At 43.7% G+C, this 25,439-nt stretch overlaps 1 protein-coding gene and 2 pseudogenes across 3 annotated transcripts in view; 2 read left to right on the forward strand and 1 right to left on the reverse strand.

The window, feature by feature from the left end:
• Nucleotides 1-25,439, forward strand: part of GNB1 (G protein subunit beta 1) — a 96,377-nt gene that overhangs the window by 42,913 nt on the left and 28,025 nt on the right. For 2 of the 3 annotated variants that reach the window (XM_028108219.2, XM_028108217.2), the window contains exons 2-4: nucleotides 2,382-2,430; nucleotides 18,408-18,510; nucleotides 24,855-24,893. In XM_028108219.2, coding sequence (XP_027964020.1) covers nucleotides 18,454-18,510; nucleotides 24,855-24,893 — 96 coding nt within the window. In that variant the 5' untranslated portion in view covers nucleotides 2,382-2,430; nucleotides 18,408-18,453. The remainder of the gene's footprint in view (nucleotides 1-2,381; nucleotides 2,431-18,407; nucleotides 18,511-24,854; nucleotides 24,894-25,439) is intronic. The other variant, XM_028108218.2, reaches the window with a different exon arrangement.
• On the reverse strand, nucleotides 6,214-6,606 carry LOC148164574 (small ribosomal subunit protein eS24 pseudogene; annotated as a pseudogene).
• Nucleotides 7,252-9,138, forward strand: LOC148164575 (large ribosomal subunit protein eL37-like; annotated as a pseudogene).

The following is a 25,439-nucleotide window of genomic DNA, read 5'->3' on the forward strand; positions in this document are numbered from 1 at the left end:
CAGGCGCCCCTAGGTCTGATTTTTAACCAGAAAAGAGTCCAGATAGCCGTACATGTGAATCCAGGCTGAGGCGGTTTGATAGTGGTCTCCATACCCTTTCTCCCACTATGACCATGCCCATAGGAGCTGCACGGCAGACAAATGCTCATGGAGGGTTGGCTCCCCATTTTCTTCTTCCAAAGAAAAAGAATAGGGAACTTTAACTTTGTTTCATGCCTTAAGCCACAAAACAGTCTAGGTATTTGAATTAGAGCAAACTATGATACATTTTTCCATTTTAATTTTTTCCCTCCTCTCTTGATGTGGCAAGTACCGGAAAGAATTTGTATTTGGAGATTGGGATAATTGTGACAACCAGTTTGAAGAAAAAGCTCTTACCTAGGCTCATATTCTTTTCGGGGACATCTGGTGGTGTCTGGAGACAGTTTTGGTTATCACACTGGGGAAGGGGGGGTTGCTGCTGAATATCCCACAGTGGACAAGACAGCCCCCACTGCAAAGAATGATCCAACCTAAAACTCCACAGTCATGCTGAAGTTAAGATTATCTGCTTAGTAATTCAGTGACAACGTGGGTGTGCACTCCTAAGAGCTCCCCACTGAGGGTTTGTGAAAGCCAGTAGTTGGCCACCATTTGCTGATTAATCTCCAGCTTCCGCTTCCATACCCACTGATTTGGGTGTTCTTTTAAGTACCTTTCATGGCATATTTTTTTAAAGGAACTAGTTTAATGTGAACAATGTAGTGGCATTTAGCACACTCACTGTGTTGTATAACCATCACCTCTATCTAGTTACAGAAGGTTTCCGTCTTCCCAAAGGGTGCCCTGTACCTGTTGAGCAGTCTTCATCCCACACACATGTACACAGAGCCCCTAGCAACCACCGCATTCTGTCTCTGTGGATTTGCCTCTTTCATATAAACAGAATATTTCATATAAATATCCCATTTAAATGGATATTTCATATACATGGAATCATACCCTTTGTTATCTTTTGTGTCTGGCTTCTTCAGGTAGCCTAATGTTTTTAGGGGCCATCCACACTGTAGTATGTGCCGGTGTTTCACTCCTTTTCATGACTGAGTAATATTCAATTGTGTGGCTGTGCCACACCTTGTTTATCTGTTTATTTATGGATGGACAACGAGCCCTTGCCACCTGTTGGCCACTGTGGTGAGGTGTGAGTACTGTTTTTCAGTTCTGGGGGATATATGCCTAGGAGTGGACTTGCTGGATCATACGGCAAATCTGTGTTTAACTTTTTGAAGAACCTCCATACTGTTTTCTTTCCACACTTACTTTTTTTTTTTAAGATTTTATTTATTTATTTGACAGAGAGACAGCGAGAGAGGGAACACAAGCAGGAGGAGTGGGAGCGGGAGAAGCAGGCCTCCCACTGAGCAGGGAGCCTGATGTGGGGCTCGATCCCAGGACCCCGGGATCATGACCTGAGCCGAAGGCAGATGCCTAAGGACTGAGCCACCCAAGCGCCCCCACACTTACTTTTATTGACAAAAAGCTTGTGCTTGCTAATAACATTTGCAACATAATTCCAAAATAAAACGATTTTGTTAAATAAATGCCTTAGAATTTACAGTTCAACTGGGGGACATTTCAGCTTGTTAATACCTCTCCTGACCTCCAGACTAGATGTGTGCCTGGGAGTTTTAGACGCATGAGATAGTGAATCCATCAACAGGCAGGTGGTAATCTGTGAAACATCCAGAATGGGACTTTTCACACACAGTTTAATTTGGAGAGATCACAAAAGCCTTTTCAAGTGTTTTGAAACTTAGTTTATGAGAAAGAACAAGCAGATATTCCAGAAAAAATCTAGAACTAAGTGTACTTTGGTTCTGGCTGCAGTACTGAGAGAGGAGAGTTGGGGGCTCTTCCAGGGGGCCTCCTGGCCATCAGGGCTAGGGCTGGTGGTGGGAGTGGCCCAGGGGTGGGTTGTACGTGTGCCCCTATAGACCAGCCACACTTGGAAAGTGCCAGGCCTTCTTTTGAGGTTCAGATGCATTCCTTTACATGTCTAATGGCAGAGTCTGGGTAAGAGTACTTCAGAAGCTTCTTGAATTGCAGTGATTGTTTTTACTGTTACTGTAATTTTTCTAGTAACAGAATCTAAGTATGCCTTCCCCAGGGTACTGTTCATTTGGGTTCAAGGTATTTTGCATGAGGCATTGCTAAGGATTTTTTAAAAAGAAATTGAGATCAGAGTCTTTTCCACCCTGAAAAGCCAAATAGTAAGTGAAATGACTGGGACAAGAAATGGTGATAGGGAAGGGATGGATTTATATGCTCCTTCAAATGTATGGAATGTTGTTGGTCGCAGCCTGAATGCAATGCATATATAGCTTTTTCTCTGTCTGTTGCAGACAACTTTTCATGCATTGGAGACCAGACCAGAAGCACTTCTGAATTAAGGTAATGTTGATGTAATTGATCCTTATCAGTTTTTAAAGCACAATGTTTACATTTCTTCAGGGTTTCTTATTTTAATAACCTGGTCTTTGTACAGTTTTGCCCATCTCTTTTTTAAGCCCATAGTTGGTTTTCAGAACAGATTGTTTCTGAGAGAGCATTTCAAAAAAACATGCTTATCTAGTGTTCAGAAGGAAGAGATTATGGTTCACATTCTGGACAAGAGCAGAATTTCTCCAACTTTTTTCATTAGAAAGCAGGAGAGCCCTTTTATCAAATCAGATCTTAGAATACCAGTAGATCATGCAGAGAAAGGGGAAGCCACATGATTCATAAGAAAATCCCTACAAATTTGGGGCGCCTGGGTGGCTCAGTTGGTTGGGCGACTGCCTTTGGCTCAGGTCATGATCCCGGCATCCCAGGACTGAGTCCCGCATTGGGCTCCCTGCTTGGCAGGGGGTCTGCTTCTCCCTCTGACCCTTTCCCCTCTCATGCTCTGTCTCACTCTCTCTCAAATAAATAAATTTTAAAAATCTTTACAAAAAAAAATCCCTATAAATTTGTGGGAAGTGGGAGTGATAAAGCAAATGTGTCACAGAGCCAGGGGTCAGTGAATCTGGTTGAGGGTACAGTTCTTTGAGTAATTGTTACAACTCTGTAAGTTGAAAGAATTTTTTTTGTAAAGCTGTTAATTTGAGAGAAGGGAGAGCGCGTGAGTGCGTGTGCACAGGGAGAGAAGAGCGGTGTGGGGTGGGGAGGATCCCAGGCAGACTCCTCACGGAGGCACAGAGCCTGACTCGGGACTTCATCCCACGACCCTGAGATCACAACCTGAGCTGAAACCAAGAGTCAGACGCTTAACAGGCTGAGCCACCCACACAGCCCAAGTTGAAAGAACTTTAAAAAGCAAAACTAAATTAGGGGCGCCTGGGTGGCTCAGTTGGTGAAGCGTCTGTCTGCCTTTGGCTCAGGTCATGATCTCAGGGTCCTGGGATGGAGCCCTGCATCGGGCTCTCTGTTCAGCGGAGAGTCTGCTTCTTCTCCCTCTGTGCTCACGCTCTCGCCTGTGCACGCACGTGCTCTCTCTCTCAAATAAAAAAATAAAATCTTTAAAAACAAAAACCAAAAAAAGCAAAACTAAATTAAATGACTTCATTGCTTGAACAATTGGTTGTCCGTATGCAGAAGGTGAACTTGGTACCATAGACAAAATTTAACTCAAAGTGAATCATAGACCTTAAATATTCACCCTAAATAGAAGACGTTGGAGATTGTTAAGACCTTGGGTTTGGCAAAGATTTCTTAATTATGACATCAAAGATACAATCCATAAAAGAGAACATTTATAAATTAGACTTCGTCAAGATTAAAAGCTTCTGCTCCTTCAAAGACACTGTTAAGAAAATGAAAAGACAAGCCTCAGGCTGTCAGAAAGTGCTAACATGTGACACATCTTAGATGACTTGTATACAGAGTAAGTAAAGAACTCTTAAAATTTAATGTGAAGGAAGCAAGTGATGTGAACAGACACTTCACCAGAAAGTATAGAGAAAGGTAGCAGATAAGCATGTTTGAAAAGATGCCCAGGGCACCTGGGGGCTTAGTCGTTAAGCGTCTGCCTTCAGTTCAGGTCATGATCCCAGGGTCCTGGGATCGAGTCCCGCATCGGGCTCCCTGCTCAGCGGAGAGCCTGCTTCTCCCTCTCCCTCTGCCCCTCCTCACTGCTTGTGTTCATCTCATCTCTCTCTTTCTCTTGCTCTCTTTCTCTTCTCTCTCTCTCAAAAATAAAATCTTTAAAAAAAAAGAAAGAAAAGATGGCCAAAATCATTAGCTGTTGGGAGATGGAAATTAAATCCATAAGGAGACACCACTGTCCAGCTCCTAGGTAGATCAACAGGTGCTCACATCAAGTGCTGACGAGGACGTGCAGGAACCAGGCTCTCAGGCACTGCTGGTGGGGGTGAAAAATGGTGCAGGTACTTTGAAAACAGTTTGGCAGTTTCTTAAAATGTTAAGCATGTGCTTACCATATATGTTCCCTCCTCAGTGTGTCCCTAAGAGAAACAAAAGGAGATGTTCATATAAAGACTTGTAAACGCAGCAACATGGATGAGTGTCAAAATAACGCTGAATGAACAGAGCCAGATCGTAAGAAAGTACACACTGTATGACTCCGTGTGCATAAAATTCAGGAAGTGCACACTGGTGTGTAGTGACAAAAGGCAGATGAATGGCACCTGGGGGAGGGGTGGGATTTCAGAGGGGCACAAGGAGACTTCTGAGGATGGACACGTTCGTCACCTGAATTGTATCGGTGGTTTCAGAGATGTGTACATGTGTTAGGTATTAAGTTGTTCATATTTATTGTGTGACTTGCATTTCAATAAGATATTTTATGTTTTAAAAACTAAATGAACAGAATCATGGAACACTACATCAAAAACTAATGATGTAATATATGGTGATTAACATAACAATAAAAAATTAAAAAAAAAACTAAATGAACAATTAGAAATTCATGTGAGCAGGTCTCATCTCTACCTGGTGAACCTCCTGTATTTCACTCGCTGCCACTGTTAATTGTGTTCTTGATTTTTGCCTACTCCACTGACTCTGGGCAGGAAGCCTGGCAGGTGAAGGAGGAGGTAATTTTCTTAAATCATTTCAGGCTAAAAAATCTTGCTACTACTTTTACAAGTCCTATTTAGTGAGAGTTTAGTGAGAGAGAAAGATGCTGAAATGAATCCACCCCCAGTTGAGGATCTCCCACAGGAATGAAGACGGAGGGAAGGGTTCAGTGCTATGCTGGCCACTGTGGTAGTTGGTGGCCACTGGCCATGTGTGACTGAGGAGCACTTGGAGTGAGGCCGGTCCAAATTGAAATGTAAAATATACACTGGATTTCGAAAACTTAGTACAACACATGAACACGAAATACCCATTTATAATTGTTTTATGTTGTTTACATGTTGAAATAACATTTTTGATATATTGGATTAAATAAATATATTATTAAAATTACTGTTAACCTATTTCTTTTTACTTTTTTAATATGGGCACTGGAAAATGAAAACCTCCATATGTGGTTCACGTTGTGTTTCTATTGGACAGCACCGGCGAGCTGATTGGACAAGATGTAGGAGCCTGTGAGCATGGGGGCTGGAGGGGATATCCAGAAACTTATCCCTGATGAATGGGTTTTCCTGAACTGATGGTATTCAGCTGGAGAAAGCAATTTTAAGATGCTTCTCCTAGAAGTGGAGAAACTAAGATCTCTTGCCCCTGATGGAGCATCTGCAAAGGAAGAAAAATGGTCTCCACACTATCCAGCTCAGAAGGCTGTCTTGAGATGCTAACTTCTGTTGCATCAGTATCCAAGAGCTTGCCCTGGTGGGGTGATATGTGGGTACAGGTGACAAGGAAGTGAAATATTTTTTTATGATCCTGTGAACATTGCAAGCCAGTCAGACTGCTTTGGCACCTGGCATGGGTAACTCTGGAGGTAACCCGCATCAGAATGGGGGCCTTGCCATTTGTGACTCCATCCATATCTCTTGTTTACCATGTGGACAATTGGTAGGACTTCTTCCCGAGATAGTGAGGACACAGTATGTGCTCCTGAATCACAGCTGTGACCTGGGAGTAGATTATAAATCCCCTTTTACTTTTTTTTTCTTTTACACATTAACATTCTCAGTTTATTAATCCTTTCATGAAAAACCTGCACAATCACCACAGATAAAACCACTGCAGCATCTTGACTCCTTCAGTTGTCCAATCTCCAGCTCACTCTTTGTCAGCACCAACATTGGCTTTTGCAGTCCCCCTGACTTTTTTCATTCTGTTCTTGTGGTCCTTTTGCTGTTTTCTTGATGTTTTTTCTTCTCATACAGGCTGTGTCTTGCTAGTCGGTGTTTGGGTTCATTTTTCTTCGCATAATCCAAGGAATCATAAATCATGCCAAAGCCAATTGTTTTGCCACCACCAAACTGGGTTCTCAATCCAAATACAAATATGACATCTGGTGTGGTCTATACATTTTGGCTAGTTTTTCCCAAATTTCTGTCTTAGGTACTGTTGCCTTTCCGGGGTGAAGGACATCAATGACCATTTGTTTCCGCTGAAGTGTAGTCGGTTGGTCATGAAGTTCCTGGTCTGGATAGTTACTGTGTCGTTCATGATGGCAGCCCCCCCCTTTTACTTCTGAAGTGGTTAGGTATCCAAGTGGTGAAATCATCAAGATTCTCTGAGTCAAATCCTTTTATTTTATTTTATTTTATTTTTTAAAGATTTTATTTATTTATTTGAGAGAGAGAGAATGAGATAGAGAGCATGAGAGGGGAGAGGGTCAGAGGGAGAAGCAGACTCCCCGCTGCGCAGGGAGCCCGATGCAGGACTCGATCCCGGGACTCCAGGATCATGACCTGAGCCGAAGGCAGTCGCTTAACCAACTGAGCCACCCAGGCGCCCTGAGTCAAATCCTTTTAAAAGGATGTTTGACTGTCACTCTTTAGACTCTAGTGCATGAGGACAGGGAGTTTGTGTTTTTCACCACAGTGTCCTCTGTCATGGCAGGTGCTTAATACACAGATGGGAGTGAATGAGTAAGGTGTTTGTAGAGCAAGGCCAAGACGGCTGCTGAGAAGAGAAAAATTCTCCTTCTTTGGACTCAAACTGGACATGATGCCTAATCAGAAAGCAAGCAGGCTGCACCTGTTCCCATCGCAACAGAAATGGTCTGATGGTGAAGAATCCCAGAGCTGTTTGGTGAAAATCAAGACATATTCAGAAGAAATTAATATATATTGATGAGTATGAGTCATACTTTTGGTTTCTGTAATTTTAGGGGGAGATGCAAGCTGCAGGCTGTCTGAATTTACAATAAGTTTTGAGGGAGCAGCTTAGGATGGCTCTGCTCACCAAGACTTTGGCTCCCTGGGGTACCAGTTAGACCATCCTCCACCACTGTCAACAGGAATGTATTTATACAACCTGTACATATATGTTTCTGCTCTCACGGCTTGCTTTTCAAACCGTGGACAAACCTTGGCCATTGCCTTCAGGTGGGTAGGAAGAATCAGTCGGCCTTAGAGGGGAGCATAACGGCAGCCTGGGCACAGGTGGAGAGAGTCTCCATGGATGAGCTCATATGTATATATATCTGGCTCTGGAAGAGGCACATCAAGATGAGCTGCATATTGGGGGAAGAAGGGCTGCTAGAAGATGAGGGACATTTTTCAAGGGGCAGGAGAGTGAGAAGAATGTCCCTAGAAGCTCCTGGGCAGAGACAAGCCGTCATCAGCATGTCATACTTTCTTTGGCTTCCTGGGACTTGTGGGGCGGGTGCTGTGTAAGAGACTGAGGCTGGAGGTGGGCACAGGTGGTCTCTTTCCCTTCCTTGAGGCCCCCCTCCGAGAGGCAGCACTACAAAGCACTCCCTTGGGCTCTGTCAAGTGCTGGGAGGTCCGCAAAGGGTCCTCCAGGTTCCATTTGGTGTTCTGTCAGCTAGAAATACGAGGTGGACCAAGTTTCAAGTTCTTGTCTAGTTCAAGAGTTTAAATAAGCCTGAGTTTACAATTATCTAGTACAGATAGAGAATAATGAAGTGCCTTCTGGCCTCTGGTCTCGGCGGCAGCAGCGAGATGATGAAGGGGATGCTGTCATTTGGAAAGTGTCACAGTAAGATGCACATGTTGTGCCATCACTGTGGTTCTGAGGCCTGCCACCTTCAGCAGTCAACCTGTGGCAGATGCAGCTACCCTGCCGAGCTGAAGGGACCTCTCACTGAAGTGTCAAGGCTAAAAGATGAAACTCCTACAGGACCAAACAAGGCACCTAAAAATTGTGCACCACAGATTCCAGTCTGGATTCCGTGAAGGAGTAGCACCTCAACCCAAGAGGGCAGCTGTCGCGGCACCCGGTTCCTCTTCAGGATTTCAACAAGTAGTCACACAATAAGTGTTCTCCTTTAAAAAGAAATTATTTAGGGGTACCCAGGTGGCTCAGTCAGTTGAGCGTCTGCCTTCAGCTCAGGTCATGATCTCAGGGTCCTGGGATTGAGCCTGGCATCTGGCTCCCTGCTCAGCGGGGAGTCCACTTCTGCCTCTCCCTCTGCTGCTCCACCTGCTTGTGTTCCCTCCCCCCTCATAAATAGAGTCTTCAAAACAAAACAAAACAGAATCTTTAAAAAAATAAAAATAAATTATTTAATACAATCACAGGATAAAGTTGACCCTTGAGTGACACGGGTTAAGGGTGCCAGCCCCCCACTTCATGCAGTTGATAATCCGCAAAGAACTTTTGAGTTCCCAAACACTTAACGACTAAGAGCCCACTGTTGACCGGGAAGCCTTACTGATAAGGAATATGTGTTATGTACTGTATTCTTAGAATAAAATAAGCTAGAGAAAAGAAAACATTACCAAGAAAATCACAAGGAAGTGAAAATACTTTATAGTACCACATTGGTTTTTTTTAAAAAGATTTGTTTATTTTATTTTATTTTTTACGATTTTATTTATTTATTTGACAGAGAGAGATACAGTGAGAGAGGGAACACAAGCAGGGGGAGTGGGAGAGGGAGAAGCAGGCTTCCCACTGAGCAGGGAGCCCGATGCGGGACTTGATCCCACGACCCCAGGATCATGACCTGAGCCGAAGGCAGACGCTTAACGACTGAGCCACCCAGGCGCCCCTGATTTGTTTATTTTAGAGAGGGAGAATGTGCAGGTGGGGGGAGGGGCAGAGGGAGATAGGGAGAGAAGCAGACTTCCTGCTGAGCAGGGAGCCTGACACGGGGCTCAATCTCAGGACCCTGGGATCACAACCTGAGCCGAAGGCAGACACTTAACCAGCTAAGCCACCCAGGCGCCCCTAGATTTAATTTTAATTTGTTCTGAAGTATAAATTCTTTATAGTAATTTTAAATGTAGCATTACATAGCAGCCTGTAAATAACTTGCATGTGTAGGTAAAAATAGTACCTTCTGAGAAATGGGTTTAAAGGAACCTTGGAATTTCTGATTGTCAACACTGCTGTCTTCTCAGTCAAGCACATCTCTGTGTGTGAAGGGGTAGGGGCGTCTTACCAAAGTGACTTGTCTTACTTTTGGTCATAAGAGAAACTGTGTTCTCTACAGTCTGTCCATGGAGCTGGATTGCTTTCCTGGTGTTGGCCAGGTGCATGGTTGATTTTTGTCAGACAGTAGGTTCTATTTGGTGCACATACCCTATTACGACTCCTCACTCGAGCACTGGCAGAGAGCTGGGAAATCGAGGGAGTGCGTGTCAGAGTGGTGTTGGCGCTGTTCACAGGGCAGCGGGCTTTTCCACTGCATTGGTACCGGGGTTGAGCATGGACTTCTAGAAGGACACCTTAGGGTTCCACAAATTCAGTGTGAGTGTGAGTGGCATTTGGCTTTCAGTGACTTTATGAATTATCTGTGTAGGTTTTGTTGTCATTTGAAAAGTATAAGAACCTTTATTTTTTAAAGGTAGTAAACTGAAGTGAGTGAGGCTCCTCCTGTCTTCTAGAATGTCAGCTGGGGACCCCGGGGTGGTCAGACCGTTTGTAGAGCTAATAGGTATGTTCAGTGTATGTAGAGATTGTTTCTTGTGTCTTATTTTTCTGTTTACAGAACTAACATGATTGTTGTATGAATTTATTTCTGCTGAGGATGATTAATTTTTTTGTGTTGTCCTAATGTTTTAGGGGATGCACTTTAAATGGGGCTAAACAGTAAGTTAAGAAAATTATACTGCATTGTGCATAAATGTAAAATGTGAAAAGTAGAAGTCTCTTGTGTTGTGCATTATCTAATAGTAAGCCACTTAACTAAGTAGGGGGCTGTTTAAAATTTGCATCAGAAAATTGAGAAGCAGGAAAATCTGAGGAGACATCCGCGATGTTGAGGGCAAACTATTTAAATACACTGCATCCTAATAGTGTAGTTTTCAAATAACATGTAAAAGTTCGCCGGATTGCTAAACCAGAGCCAAATGAGAGTGTAACATGTGATTGCATTTCCCTTCTGCATCTTCATTACCATCTGGTTCCCCATATAAAAACTAGTCATGGTTTACTTTTTATTTCATTGAATGTTCTGGTATCTGCTACTTTATCAAAGCTGATTGGTGATAATATATCATCAAAATGTAATATTAATTTTTTATCACTTTTGAAACATGGATACAGAAGCCTCCAAGGTTGACCATTCAGTTGTTCAGACAAATTTGGAAATTACTGGGCTCGAGTCCTTCTCACAACCCGCTAAAGTGGCAGGCAGTCCGTGTCATTATAGGAAAAAAATGTGAGGATATCACATGATGTTTGGGGGATGCCTGTGCTCCCAGACTTTTTTTTATTTAATATTTTATTTATCTGAGAGAGAGCAGGGGTGGGGGCAGAGGGAGTGAGGGGACAGAAGAGGGAGAGAATCCCAAGCAGACCCCACACCCAGCATGGAGCCCGATGCGGGGCTTAATCCCACGACCCCGAGATCATGGCTCCAGGCCGAAATCAAGAGTTGGACACTCAGCAGACTGAGCCACCCAGGCTCCCCTGTGCTCCCAGACTTTTAAATCAAGAGGTGTTTGGTTTTTTTTTAAATTTTATTTATTTATTTGACAGAGAGAGAGAGACAGCGAGAGAGGGAACGCAAGCAGGGGGAGCAGGAGAGGGAGAAGCAGGCTTCCCGCGGAGCAGGGAGCCCGATGCAGGGCTCGATCCCAGGACCCTGGGACCATGACCTGAGCCAAAGGCAGACGCTCAACCGACTGAGCCACCCAGGTGCCCTTAAATCAAGAGGTTTATGACAGATTTAACACATGTTCATAAGGTAGTCAAACAATACCAAGAAATACTTTGAAAAAACTTATTATGAGAATTTTCAAATGTAGATAAAAATATGTAATCACGCATCTGTGACATTTATAGAATTTTGCCAATTTCGTTTAATCCTCTTCCTCCTTCCTTCCTTTTTATCCCCTTGGAGTTTGTTTTTTTTTTAAGATTTTATTTACTTGACAGAGACACAGCGAGAGCGGGAACACAAGCAGGGGGAGTGGGAGAGGGAGAAGCAGGCTTCCTGCGGAGCAGGGAGCCCGATGCGGGGCTTGATCCCAGGACCCCGGGACCATGACCTGAGCCGAAGGCAGACGCTAAATGACTGAGCCAGCCAGGTGCCCCTCTCTTGGAGTATTTTAAAGCAAATCCCAAAATCATATCATTTCACCCATAAGTAAGAAGTATTTCTAACACTACGGACTTTACTGCCACTGTGACACCAAACAAAAGAACTCCACTCTCGTGCCATCAAACACCCAGACCATACTCAGATTTTCCTGATTTTCTCTGAAGTCTGTATGTTTGGATTTTGAATCAAGATCCAAAGTTACTAACATTTAAAAAAAAAAAAACTGTTCTAATGGAAAATTGAAATGCATACAAAAGGTAATAGTATAGGAACTTCATCATCAAACTACAGCAATGACCAGCTCACACCCAATCTTGTTTTATATCTGCCTTCGCCTATTTTCCTCCTTTTTGGTTGTTGTAAAGCAAACTTCAAACATGTCATTCTATTAGATATGTTAGCGTATACCTTTAAGTGACAGGGGAGGCTGCAGATAAGTCCTGTTGGACAGAAGTATCCACGGTGCACGTCACTGTGTACCTGCGTCAGCCATAGTACCTATTACTGAGCATGATACCCTTGTCGTGCTGCCTTGTGTTGCTCACAGTTGTGTTAGGGTAGTATTAATGGAAGGAGGGTTTCTGTACTTTCTGTTGCCCTTTGGATTTTCACGGTAGTAATTTTGGAGATAAACTTGGATTTGGGAATGAACGAGAAATAGAAAAACTGATGAAATTCGTTTAAATTCCTCACGCAAACCCCTTTCTCTCAAAGTGCTGCTTTGACTTGGAGATGATGTGGGGCACTTTCGTGGCTGAACTAGTTAGCCAGCTTCTGCCTCTGGATGACACTGGATGCTCAATGGGGCTGCTTTTGATTTATGAAGTTTCAGAGGTGTGTGAAAATTGTGGGAAACCTCACCAAAGTGCACTGGGGATACTAGAAGGGGTGATTGATAGAGGGAGTCTGTAGCACTCACTCAATGGCAGTCGTCAGTTACAGGCCCCAGTGGGAAAAGATGTGCATTGTGTCTATCCTACAAGAAACCCACCGCCTCAGGGTGCCCACCCGGCTCAGTTGGAGTGCATGACTCTTGACCTCAGGGTTGGGTGTGGAGCCTACTTAAGAAAAGAAAAGAAAAGAAAAATCCACTGCCCCTGCAACTCAAGCAGTGAGAAACCATCATCATTCCTGCTTCTCTCCCATGGGCTTTCGTTCAAACAACTCTTCCAACTCCCCCCTTCCTTCCTTCCTCCTTCCATAAAATACTGTTCCTTTCCTTTATTTGTTGGACTTGTCTGTGGTTTTGCTTTGGCTTGCTTGTCCGGAATTGCAGTTTTCTGCTCTTCCCGAATAAACCCATCTTTTGGTGGTAAAGTAACTAGCAGTTTTATTTTAAAGGTTAACAGGTGCTGCAGCTGTTCAGTTCACTGTAGCACTGTGGGCCCAAGGGCTATGCCCTCAGCTAAGTCTTGGGCTGCCCTCTTTTTGCCCTTGAGACCAGTGTATGCATTTGTGGCCGCTCTCTTGAAAGGCATACTTCATAGTCCAGTTGCTCAAAGGCTTACAGAGCACGTTCCCGCTGCTTATTTAATTTTCATTTCAGCCCTGGGATGTAGGTAACACCATTCCCTGATGGATCAGACTGAAAAGTGATTTGATGTCACATTCCTTGTATGTGTCAGAACCAAAACTTGGACTCATTTTTTTATGTAATCACCCCATATTGTCATCAACAAGCTTGCAGCTTGAATGTCATTGTTAGTGACTGGGGTGCTGGGGGTACCCTTGAAGTTCCTTCCCACACCTTACTGGGGTCTTCATGAGAGGGAAATGATGTGATGGGGGGCCACCTGAAGCAAGTTATATTGCAAATGTGAAATATTTGAATAAAAAATTTGTGTTAACGCTTTGACTTACAAAGATGTTGGATATAATCTAAATTAGGGCAGATCATATACTTTTAAGTTATTTAAATTTCTATGAAAAGTATTTCTAGAACAAGTTCTAAATAAAAGCTAGTGGCAATGTGGGTCATAAAGGACAGATGTGAGGCTCTCAGCAGGTCCTGTCTTAGTGGATTAGATGGGTGAATGCACTGAGTCAGCATGGCCAGAGCTTAGCCTTGACTTTAGCAACGGGAGGAGAGAAGGAACCCAGGCCACGGAAACCTGATGGTGGGGTTTTCAGAAGGCTTTGGGGAACTAAGGATAGTGAAGAGAAAAGCAAAGTGATTCCATGTAAGTAAGACTTTTAAAATGTACATTTTTTAAAAAGTCAAAGTAACTACATTATCAGTGTTTGGAAAATGAAGAGGGAAATATGACCAATAATTCTAACAAATGCTATTAGTCTTTTTAAATGTCTTTTTAAACTAAAACATATTTTTTAATCTTCTAAAATAGCTAAAATTAGGGACACCTGGGTGGCTCAATCAGCGTCTGCCTTCGGCTCCAGTCATGATTCCAGGGTCCTGGGATCGAGCCCCGCATTAGGCTCCCTGCTCCACGGGGAACTGGCTTTTCCCTCTTCCCCTGCTTGTGCTCTCTCTCTCTCTCTAATAAATAAATAAAATCTTTTTTAAAAATAGCTAAAATTATTACACAACTTTGTTTTTGATTTAATATACATCAGGCATTTTTCCAAGTGTTTATTCCATCTTCATTATTGTTCTTAGCGATATGTAATAGTTCTTCCAATTGAAAGTTAACATTTTGTTTTTAAAACCAAAAAGTATGGACAAAACAATGTGAATGCTCCTTGGTTTCAGGGCCCAGATAACCTGTTAATATTTTTTAAAAAAGAAAAAATATGTACATGTATTAAAGATAGTGTGAAAAATAAAAGCTGCCCCACTATTCCTGTGTCATTCTCTGAAAACAACCACTATTAACATTTTCTCACATGCACAGAAAAAAACATTGCTTAGGTTAACATAGATGTTTGTCCTTTTATGTACACAAAGAGAAACACATCATCGTTCATACACTATTCTGTACCTTGTTTATTTCATTTACTGTATCCTCATAGAAGAGCATTTGAGGTGAACTTTTAATTTATGGGAATTAGAAAGTTTTTTGCTTCCTCTTAGTTCCACTCTATTTGAGTGTGCATGCTCCTTGCTGTCTGCCAGTTTCTCTTTGGGTGACTATTGACTACCTGGTTTTCTGTGACAGTGGTCTTATCCGAACCCTCCACGCTCAGGCTGTGGCTCCAAATCAGTGTCCCATTAGCTTTGAGCAAAGGGTGTACACCCATATCTCATCAAGGTGGTCCTGGACAGTGCCCACTCAGGGACAGTAAGGCCAGTGTGCTAGAGACCCTGAGTGCCCCTTCATCATTAAATCTGTCCATCTATAAAAGAAAAACTTCTTTTCCAGATTTGATTTCAGAAAATACACCTTTGACATGGAGAATAGAGAATGTAATTTAAAAAAATTAAATGCTTAACCGTGGGTTACTCTTTACAGCTAAATAAAGATTAAATAGACTTATCTTTATAGATATAAATTAAATAGGTCTTACAGGACATTGATTATTATTGCTAGTAGCCACAGGAATACCTCTTTTCTTAAAAATGAACAAATGTGGATTTTGAGTCTCTCTGTTGAGACTCAGATGCGGACACTGACTATAGAGGGATATGTAATTAAAAGCGGCATTGGGGCACCTGGGTGGCTGAGCCTTCAGCTCAGGTCATGATCCCAGGGTCCTGGGATGGAGCCCGGCGTTGGGCTCCCTTCTCAGCAGGGAGCCTGCTTCTCTCTCTCTCTCTCTCTGTCAAATAAATAAAATCTTTAAGAAAAAATAAAAAATAAAAGCAGCATTAATAATTCATGCTATTTACTGATGAAAAAGAAATAGATCTGGTTTTGTTTTCTTTGCTTGTGACTAAAGATTCAAGTCAGCAAGTATTGATATTGCTTTTGAAATTTTGTGGGGTAAGTGAATTAAATGGATCTTCTCATTTTAAAGACACTTTGGGGGGCACCTGGGTGGCTCAGTCAGTTAAATGTCTGCCTTCAACTCAGGTCATGATCTCAGGGTGCTGGGATGGAGCCCCGCATCGGGCTCCCTGCTCAGCCGGGAGTCTGCGTCTCCCTCTGCCTGCCTCCCCCCTCCTCCCCCGTGCGCTCGCTCGCTCTCTGAAAATAAATAAATAAAATCTTTTTTTTTTTTTTAAGATTTTATTTATTTGACAGAGAGACACAGCGAGAGAGGGAACACAAGCAGGGGGAGTCGGGGAGGGAGAAGCAGGCTTCCCGCAGAGCAGGGAGCCCGATGCGGGGCTGGATCCCAGGACCCTGGGACCATGACCTGAGCCGAAGGCAGATGCTTAATGACTGAGCCACCCAGGCGCCCCATAAATAAAATTTTTTTAAAAAAAGTTACCTTAACCTTTTAGTGTTTAAATTATAAGCAGAAGTTATTGTTTGTTGACTAAAACTAACAATTTAAGTGTTTTTTTTTTTTAAGATTTTATTTATTTGTCAGGGAGAAAGAGCACAAGCAGGGGGAGTTGCAGGCAGTGGGAGAAGCAGGCTCCCCGCTGAGCAAGGACCCAATGCGGGACTTGATCCCAGGACCCCGGGGTCATGACCCGAGCCAAAGGCAGACATTGAACTGACTGAGCCACCCAGGCGTCCCAACCATTTAAGATTTTATTGATTTATTTTAGAGAGGGAGAGCATGCGTGCAAGTGGGGGGCAGGACAGAGGCAGAGGGAGGGAGAATCTCCGACACCCACTGAGCACAGAGCCCAACATGAGGCTTAATCTCAAGACCCCAAGATCATGACCTGTGATAGCAACAGTGGGATGCTTAACTGACTGAGCCACCCAGGCGCCCCCCCCATTTTTTTTAAGATTTTATTTATTTATAAAACTAACAATTCAGTTCACCCCATGACAACCATTAGCTGTTACTTTCCTGCAACATTGATTTTAGAAGGATTGAATAATACGGCTTCTTTACAGACTAAGAACAATTCTCTAACATGGGTTGGATGGTGTTGCTGGAATAAGACTACCCCTAACTGCATAATTGTGTATGAGGTATAATATCACATATAAATGCATGTGAGTGGTGGTAGGATGTCCTGGTGACAGAAAGAACACAAAGCAGTCCACAAACTCGGAGGACACATCATCACAGCTTTCTGTTGTAAAAATTAGCTCATATTCTCTTGGCACTGTTCCTTTGCATACGTTAATATTCATGAATTGCAGTTCTGAAGAGTTTGTACATGAAGACTGGAGAGAGCATTAGCCGGTGGTGTCACAGGGGTAAAGTGTTTGCAAGTGTAGCCTCTTCTACACTGAGCTTCAGCAAACTCCTTTTGACCAGGGAGGCTTGAAGTATTCTTTGAAGCTTTCTACGTGCTTCCAGCATCCACTTAAAGTAATGCCTTTAGAAACAACTATTTTGGTCTGAAATATTTCTGAAACTGTGTCACCACAGTATTGCCTTCCCAGAGGCGCCTCCACATCCCGTCCCGTCCCTGTAAGGCCTTTCCTGGTGGTTCTGCAGACTTTCATTGAAGGTCAGTCCTAGCAACTGTAGATTGCTTTCTGGAGGTCCAGTGTGCACCCCCTTCTCCCCTCTGCCTCCTGCCTGGCCTGGTTTTGTAGCTGTGAATAGACAGCACAGCTGAAAGCAAAAACCAAGAACTCACACACACTCTTTAAAGATATTCTTTATTGGGAAAGATATTTTTGTTTTCATCAGTAAGTATACATCAAGTTTCTGTAATGTAAACCATGTAAATTTATTTTAATTTGTGCAGAATAGGGAAGTTTATGTAGACTGGGAACTCTAACAAATATGCTTCCTCTGTCCTCCAATTTCCCCCAGATATGTTTCAATCTCAAGAAAATAACTATTGTTAATTAAGTATCTGATGTATATAATATTAACTGTCATTTTTGCATAAAATCTCCAGTGTGTGTTTGCATAGGATGTTGAGGCCCTTTGATAAGCCATATTTGCATGTGGGAGCTCATTGTAGGCTTAAGCGATTAAGAGATGTTGGTAATTATGTCTTCAGCTTTGTGATACATTGGTCATAATTATGACTGATTTAACAGTCATGTTCTTGGTCAGAAATGCAACCCCAATTACATTCCCTTGGGAAAATCAGTCTCTAGTTTAACAGGGTGATTTTGTTTGAGTCTAATGTAAGGAATACCTAACAAGACTGGGGTGGAGCACCGTTAAGAGTGGGTGGCAGGGCTGCTTGTACTGAGGTGCCTGTAAGGGTGGAGTTACTGCTTCTGTTTCCTGGGACCCCAGGGCCCATTTTGGTGGGAGAGTGAGATGTCCGTGAACCAGAGGCCTGCTGGATACCACACTGAGTGCTTTCAGAATTTCTGTGTAAACATTCTGACATCATCGGGGGCGGGGGGTGGTCATGGGTTCAAGTTCATGGATATGGTGTTGAGGTTCTGGGTTGTCAGGTTGCCACTCTGCTCTTTTCCCGAACAGACTCCCCCTCGGTTTCTGTGTGAGACCTCTTCTAATGTCAGTCTTACGTTCTTGGGTTTAGAGTGAGATTCAGATCCTTCATGAAGAATGCTCCTTAACAGATTTTTCCTTTTTCAATTCACCACCATCTTTTGAGTGGTCTATTAGACAGTGTCATTGTAAAAGCTAGTGGATAGTAGTAATTATATTTTATTAATCCAGCCCTTGGTAAGCACTTTAAAAGTTTTGGTGAACGCTGAAAGAAAGTGCTCTGACCTGTAACAAAATCATAGCTCTCAAAATTCTAATTTCCTTTTCTCACCTGCTTCATTAGATTACTCAACCATTGTTTATTGATTTTCTTATGCTTATATTTCCGTTTCAGATCTGAGATTCCTTGAGGTAGCGTTGAAGAGCACTAGGACCCGAAGATGAGTGAACTTGACCAGTTACGGCAGGAGGCCGAGCAGCTTAAAAACCAAATTAGGGTATGTAGCTACATGTGTGCTTAGTTTAGTTTATAAATCATTTGGATTTCAGGTAAGCTCTTATCTGTTTTGGGAAAGGTGGGTTTCAGAATGACTACTCAGTGTTTTGCATTGAAACTGAATTTTTGCTGACCCAGGATATGGTAATTAGAGCCAGGTATTTGGCCTAGCACGTGGTTTTCAGGGTTTTGTTTTACAGTATATCATTATTTGAATGTACAAAAAATGTTTTCATAGAATTTATAAGTGTCTCTCTGTATATTTTTCTTAACCTTGGGAATTCATTCAAGACATTTTTTCCCCCGTTCATGACATTCTCTTGGTCACTGTGTAGAGTGTGGTGTCTGCTTCCCTCCCTTGTGACTATTGAGGGCAAGGAAACTTGTTTAAAACAAGAGTTAGCAACAGCAGTGGGAAGTGTCTCGGGGGTGCCCAAGGCGCCCTGGGGAACGGTCCTGGGGCGGACACTGGCGTCTGCGGTGTTGATCGGCTGTCAGGGGAGCGGGCGCATCTAGCTGGAGACGAGCACAGCCGTGCGTCCTTCAGCCACACCCGGCACACGAGGAGCTCCCAGAGCCCCACGGCTGTAAGTCCCAGCCTGTCCCACCGCAGAGCCCGTGCGCTTCTGAGAACGTGGGACTAGGAGGGGTCTGGAGACGGGAATTCCACTCTCCTCCCATTTTGTGAGACAGGACTTGTAAGGAACATTTTCTAGAGAAACGGTAAGTACAAGTTTTTGTTCCTGTTCTCACACCATGATTAGAAGACTGCGACAAGGGCGCCTGGGGGGCTCAGTCGTGGAGCGACTGCCTTCGGCTCCGGTCAGGATCCTGGAGTCCCGGGATCGATTCCCGCATCGGGCTCCCTGCTCGGCGGGGGGCCTCCTTCTCCCTCTGACCCTTGTCCTGGGACCATGACCTGAGCCGAAGGTAGACGCTTAAGGACTGAGCCACCCAGGTGCCCCTCCAACTTTTCTTAAGCTTGAGAAAAGATAATGGAATTTTTAAAGATCTACAGCCAAGAGGAAACAAAGTATCTTTCAAATTTCAAATCCTAACATTTAAAAGCTCAGATATATGGGGTGCCTGGGTATCTCAGATGATTAAGTGTCTGCCTTCAGCTCAGGTCATGATCTCCAGGTGACCGAGCCCCCCGTGCAGGCTCCCAGCTCAGTGGGGGTTCTGCTTCTCCCCCACCCCACTTCCCGTGCTCATGCTCCTGCTCTCTTTCTCTGTATCTCTATGTCTCAAACGAATAAATAAAATCTTAATGAAACAAAAAAAGATCAGATATAGCTCAACAAAAATAAGCAGGACTTGGTGCTTTTAATAATAGTTTGCTCTGATCAGACTTATTTAATATTGTCTGTCCACCTTCCAGAATACAGAATTCAGAATTTTGTTTTTCTAATAGCTATAAATTATTGTTTAGAAGTTGTTCATAGTGAGTTCAGATCTGTTCATAGCAGATAAAAAAGTCTGTATGGGGACGCCTGGGTGGCTCAGTCAGTTGGGCGTCAGCCTTCAGCTCAGGTCATGATCCCAGGGTCCTGGGATCGAGTCCCCCATCAGGTTCCTTGGTCAGCAGGGAGCCTGCTTCTCCCACTGCCTGCCGCTCCCCCTTGCTTGTGCTCTCTCTCTGACAAATAAATCTTTAAAAAAAAAAAAGATTTCATTTATTTATTTGACAAATTTGGTCTCGAGGTTGTGAGTTTGAGCCCCATGTTGGGTTTAGAGATTACTTAAAAATAAAATCTTACGGGCGCCTGGGTGGCTCAGATGGTTAAGAAGCATCTGCCTTCGGCTCAGGTCATGATCGCAGGGCCCTGGGATCGCGTCCCACATCCTGCCACTCCCCCTGCTTGTACTCTCCCTCTCTCTCTCTGGCAAATAAATAAATAAAATCTTTAAAAAAAAAAAATCTTAAAAAAATAAAAGTGTGAAAAGAAACATGCAATTTTTTTTTTTAGATTTTATTTATTTATTTGCCAGAGAGCGAGACAGCGAGAGAGGGAACACAAGCAGGGGGAGTGGGAGAGGGAGAAGCAGGCTTCCTGCCAAGCAGGGAGCCTGATGTGGGGCTCTATCCCAGGCCCCTGGGATCATGACCTGAGCCGGAGGCAGATGCTTAATAACTGAGCCACCCAGGTGCCCCTGAAATCAATTTTTAACAGACTTTGTCTAAACCACTGTATCTAAAATATTATCATTTCAACATAAAATGAATAGATACTTTTAGGGGCGCCTGGCTGGCCCAGTTAAGCATCTCCCTTCAGCTCAGGTCATGATCTCTGGGTCCTGGAATCCAGCCCTGAGTCAGGCTCCCTGCTCATCGGGGAGTCTGCTTCTCCCTCTCTCTCTGCCCTTCCCCCCTGCTCGAGCTCTTGTGCGCGCGCACTCTCTCTCTCTCTCTCTCAAATAAATAAAGTCTTTTTTAAAGAATAGATACTTTAAAAAAATAGATATTTGGGGCACCTGGCTGGCTCAGTCAGTAGAGCATACAACTCTTGATCTCAGGGTTGTAGGTTCAAGCCCCACACTGGGTGTAGAGATTAGTTAAAAATAAAATCTTTTGGGGCTCCTGGGTGGCTCAGTCTGTTAAGCATCTGCCTTCGGCTCAGGTCATGGTCCTGAGATCAAGCCCCACATTGGTTGGGCTCCCTGCTCAGTTGGGAGTTTGCTCTTGCCTCTCCCTCTGCCTCCCCACCGCCCATGCGCGCTCTCGTGCTCTCTCTAAAAAAAAAAAAAAAAAAATCTAAAAAAATAATAAATCTTTTCTTTTTTATTTTTATTTTACCAATTTTTTTTTTAAAGATTTTGTTTGTTTAAGAGAGAGGCGTGCGTGTGCACAAGCTGTGGGGACAGGCAGAGGGAGAAGCAGACTCCCCACTGAGCAGGGAGCCCGACTCGGAACTTGATCCGAGGACCCTAAGATCATGACCTGAGCCAAAGGCAGACGCTTAACCGACTGAGCCACCTAGATGTCTCAAAAATAAAATCTTTTAAAAATAAAAATTTTAAAAATAGGTATTTTTATTATTTCACATTCCTTTTCTATACTAAGTCTCAAGAATTCAGTGTGTCCTACATTGAATGACAGGCCTCAGTTTGTCTTGGCTGCGCTTCATGTGCTCAAAGCTTCCACACTGGTCTCAGGAGCTAAGTCTGTGCTGGTTTCTTTGTACAGCACAGGGATGGACGGCAAAGTCCCATTACACCAAACAGGAAGGGAAGACTTTCTTTCAAAAAGAAAAAATACCCTTTTCTTTCTGACTACCCAAGGAATACATACTAGTTAAAGAATGCAGGGCATAGGGAATCAAACAGTGGTAGGTGATTCTAAGAGGCCTTGCTTTCTTAGATTTGTTTTTAAGCTGAAAGGCCCCAAGGACCATCTCATCCCATTATGCATGCATGCATGCCTGTAGGCTCTATGCCCAGCTTGGAGCCCAGTGCAGGGCTTGAACTCACAACCCTGAGATCAAGACTTCAGCTGAGATCAAGAGTCTGTCACTTAACTGACTGAGGCACCCGGGCAGCCCTCATCCCACTTTATTTTTATTTATTTATTTTTTAAGATTTTATTTATTTATTTGACAGAGAGAGACACAGTGAGAGAGGGAACACAAGCAGGGGCAGAGGGAGAGGGAGAAGCAGACTCCCCACCGAGCGGGGAGCCCGATGTGGGACTCGATCCCAGGACCCTGAGATCATGACCTGAGCTGAAGGCAGATGCTTAACGACTGAGCCACCCAGGCGCCCCAAACCACTTTAGATTGTGAGGAAACACAGGCTCTCAAAGGGATGCTGATCAAACAATGGCATGTCTTAGAGGAACCATGAGAGACTGTGGACTCTGAGAAACAAACTAAGTGTTCTAGAGGGGAGGGGGTGGGGGGATGGGTTAGCCTGGTGATGGGTATTAAAGAGGGCACGTCGTGCATGGAGCACTGGGTGTTATACACAAACAATGAATCATGGAACACTACATCAAAAACTAATGATGTAATGTATGATGATTAACATAACATAATAAAAAAAATAAAAATATATATACTTCTCAGCTTGTTTTCAAAAGAGAAAGAAAACCAGAATGGCATGTCTTAAAAGTACATGAGCTAATTGATGGATTAAGGAAAAACTTGGAACGTACAGGTGCAAATTATTTACAAAGCAACTGTACCAACCCATGCAAGTGAGAAGACTCAGCCAAGTGTTGCTGTCCAGCGACTGAGCAGAGCAGGTGCTTTCCCTGGGGCCCAAGTAGGAAGAAACCTCGCTGTGTGGGGAACTGAGTGATCACTGGTTTGGATGTACTCTGGTTTAAAGGGGCAAAAGAGTTGGCCTGTTGTCTTCAGTGGCATTTCTCATCATAGCAGCATGGAAGCCTTTGCACTAAATAATATACCCATTATGCACCTTTTCACCAGTCCATTCAATTGGAAATTAATCTGAAAGATAGTAGAGATTTCTGTCTTTATGAAGCAGTTACAGAGATTGCTTCTATTAGAAGACTTCTTTCTGCTTGTTCTGAGAAGTGCTGCACTCAGTGACATAAGCACTTGTAGGTTAGAATGAAGACTGAATTGGAGTTCTCTGTGTTTAGTTTTTTTTAAAATGGCTTTTCCCTCCGTTTATCAGTAGTATCACCACAGTCTATTGTATGATACAGTGTGAAAATCCAGGTTGATCTTTGTACACTAATCAAAGTGAAGTTGCTTAACTCCCATGGCTTATTTTTCCACTTAAAATATTCTCATTTTTTTTAAAGATAAAGATTTTTATTTATTTCTTTTGTCAGAGAAAGAGAGGGGGGGAGCGCACAAGCAGGGGGAGCGGCAGGCAGAGAGAGAAGCAGGATCCCCGCCGAGCAGGGAGCCCGATGCGGGATTTGATCTCAGGACCCTGGTATCATGACCTGAGCCGAAGGCAGATGCTCAACTACCTGAGCCACCCAGGCGCCCCGTCATTGTTCTTTTTTAAAACTAAAAGCCGTGTATAACATCATTAAGAGTGATATTCAGAAATAAACGTTAAACTCAGTAGTTGACAGGTAGAATCCCCTGTTGAAAGACTTGCTACTCTGGACCTTCCCTCTGCTTGCTCCTTATGGCAAATTTAGGTGCTGGCATAGAAATACTTGATGATGTAATTTTTGGTGTTTTAATTATTTAATCCATTAAGTAGAATTAATTAAGCAGAATGACTTTTTTTTTGACAGAACACAGCAAGAGAGGGACACAAGCGGGGGGAGTGGGAGAGGGAGAAACAGGCTTCCCGCGGAGCAGGGAGCCTTATGTGGGGCTCCATCCCATCATGACCCGAGCTGAAGGCAGACGCCCAAGGACTGAGCCACCCAGGCGCCCCAAGCAGAATGACTTCTAAGAGTATAATTAAAGCTGAATTTGAAATCTAGATCTTTGGCACATTTATGACAATAATGTCTTTGAGTATTTTTCCATGTTCTCAGTTGATAAATATTCCCTCCAGCTTCATGCAATAAAAATAATTCACAGTGAGGCAGTTTGCCCCTAGAGAATGGTGTCCCATATTACTTTTGTACTCAAATTTTTACCCCTGTCAAGCTGTTGTCTCATTTTCCTTCATAATATATGGCTTTCTATTTTCTGTATTTCCTAGGAAGTTTGATCACTTAGGAACAATGAAAATGTCTTAGAATATCCCTTTATAGTTCTTACCTGTTTCACAAGGTCATTTTATAGATAAGAAAACATAATAGATACAACAGCCAGAGTCTTACCTGAATTTGATTGTCTTGAGTCCAGATCCTTTGCTCATAGAGTTTAGCATCGGTTGTTATTTGGCTTGAAAACAAAGTCCTTAGTTAACATGATCTGGAGGGAAAGTTCTTTGGGCTGGACATCTAGTGCTTTTTGAACTTCTTTCTCTGGGCCCCATGGCTACTGGGCTGTTAGAAAGACAGAGCGAGGCGCACGTGCACATCTGTGGCAAAGTACAGGAGCCTCGGCAGGCAGGAGAGGAAGCAGCACCCAAATCTGGGTTTCTCCAGTACCACCCAGCTTCCACTGTGGTCCTCCCAGCACAGGCTCCATTTCTGAGGTCACAGGGGTATTGTGCTGGTTATCACATGCATGGGGTGCCACTGGTGCTCTGTTCATTAGAACCTGAAGCACAGAGTGCAGGACCTCTGGTGGCCCTAGACTGCGTTTGAGCCAGGGGAGTGGGGAGGGGACGCCATCCCCCTCCTTTCTGCCTTGGCTTCTAACCGTTTGTAGAGGCGCTCCGAGACTTTGGTGTGAAGACCTGGGACTGAATGTGTGTGAAACGTTACTAACTTCCTGCTTTGTCATTCTTATTTCCTAGGATGCTAGAAAAGCATGTGCAGATGCAACGCTCTCTCAGGTAAGGACCCCTCTACACAGAGGCGCTTGCCTGGCATTGGGCAGGTTCTCAGGGGCGCCTGCACTCGGTGCCTTGAGAGTGAGCTGTGCTCTGGTTCCCTCCTTTTGCACAGTGAGGGTGTAAACACTGCTTGAAGCATTTTCATTCAGAATGCACAGGAAGTCATGTTTTTTTGGGTGATAGATGTCTCACAAGCCTTTCTAAAATCCGGTTGGGCAGATCCTCAAAAAGTTGCACATAAATTATGAACCATCAGTTCTTCTCCTAGATGCACACCCAGAACTGGTGCTCAGACAAGCACACGTACACGTGTGTTCTCGGCGGCGGCACTGTTCAGTTTCCAAACAGTGGAGACGAGCACAGTTTCTGTGAAGGGGTGGGTGAATAAGAAGGTGTGGTCCATCCACACGGCGGAATGTTAATCACCCGTAACAAAGGATGCATTACGACATGTTTAGCAGCATGGGTGAGCCTCAAACATGATGCCCAGGGAAAGAAGCGGACATACAAGGTCACACAGTGTAGGATTCCACTGATAGGAAATGT

This window comes from Eumetopias jubatus, unplaced genomic scaffold, assembly GCF_037043125.1.
Source record: "Eumetopias jubatus isolate StellerSeaLion01/CBP00866 unplaced genomic scaffold, mEumJub1_p1.0 scaffold_4, whole genome shotgun sequence".
Taxonomy (NCBI): domain Eukaryota; kingdom Metazoa; phylum Chordata; class Mammalia; order Carnivora; family Otariidae; genus Eumetopias; species Eumetopias jubatus.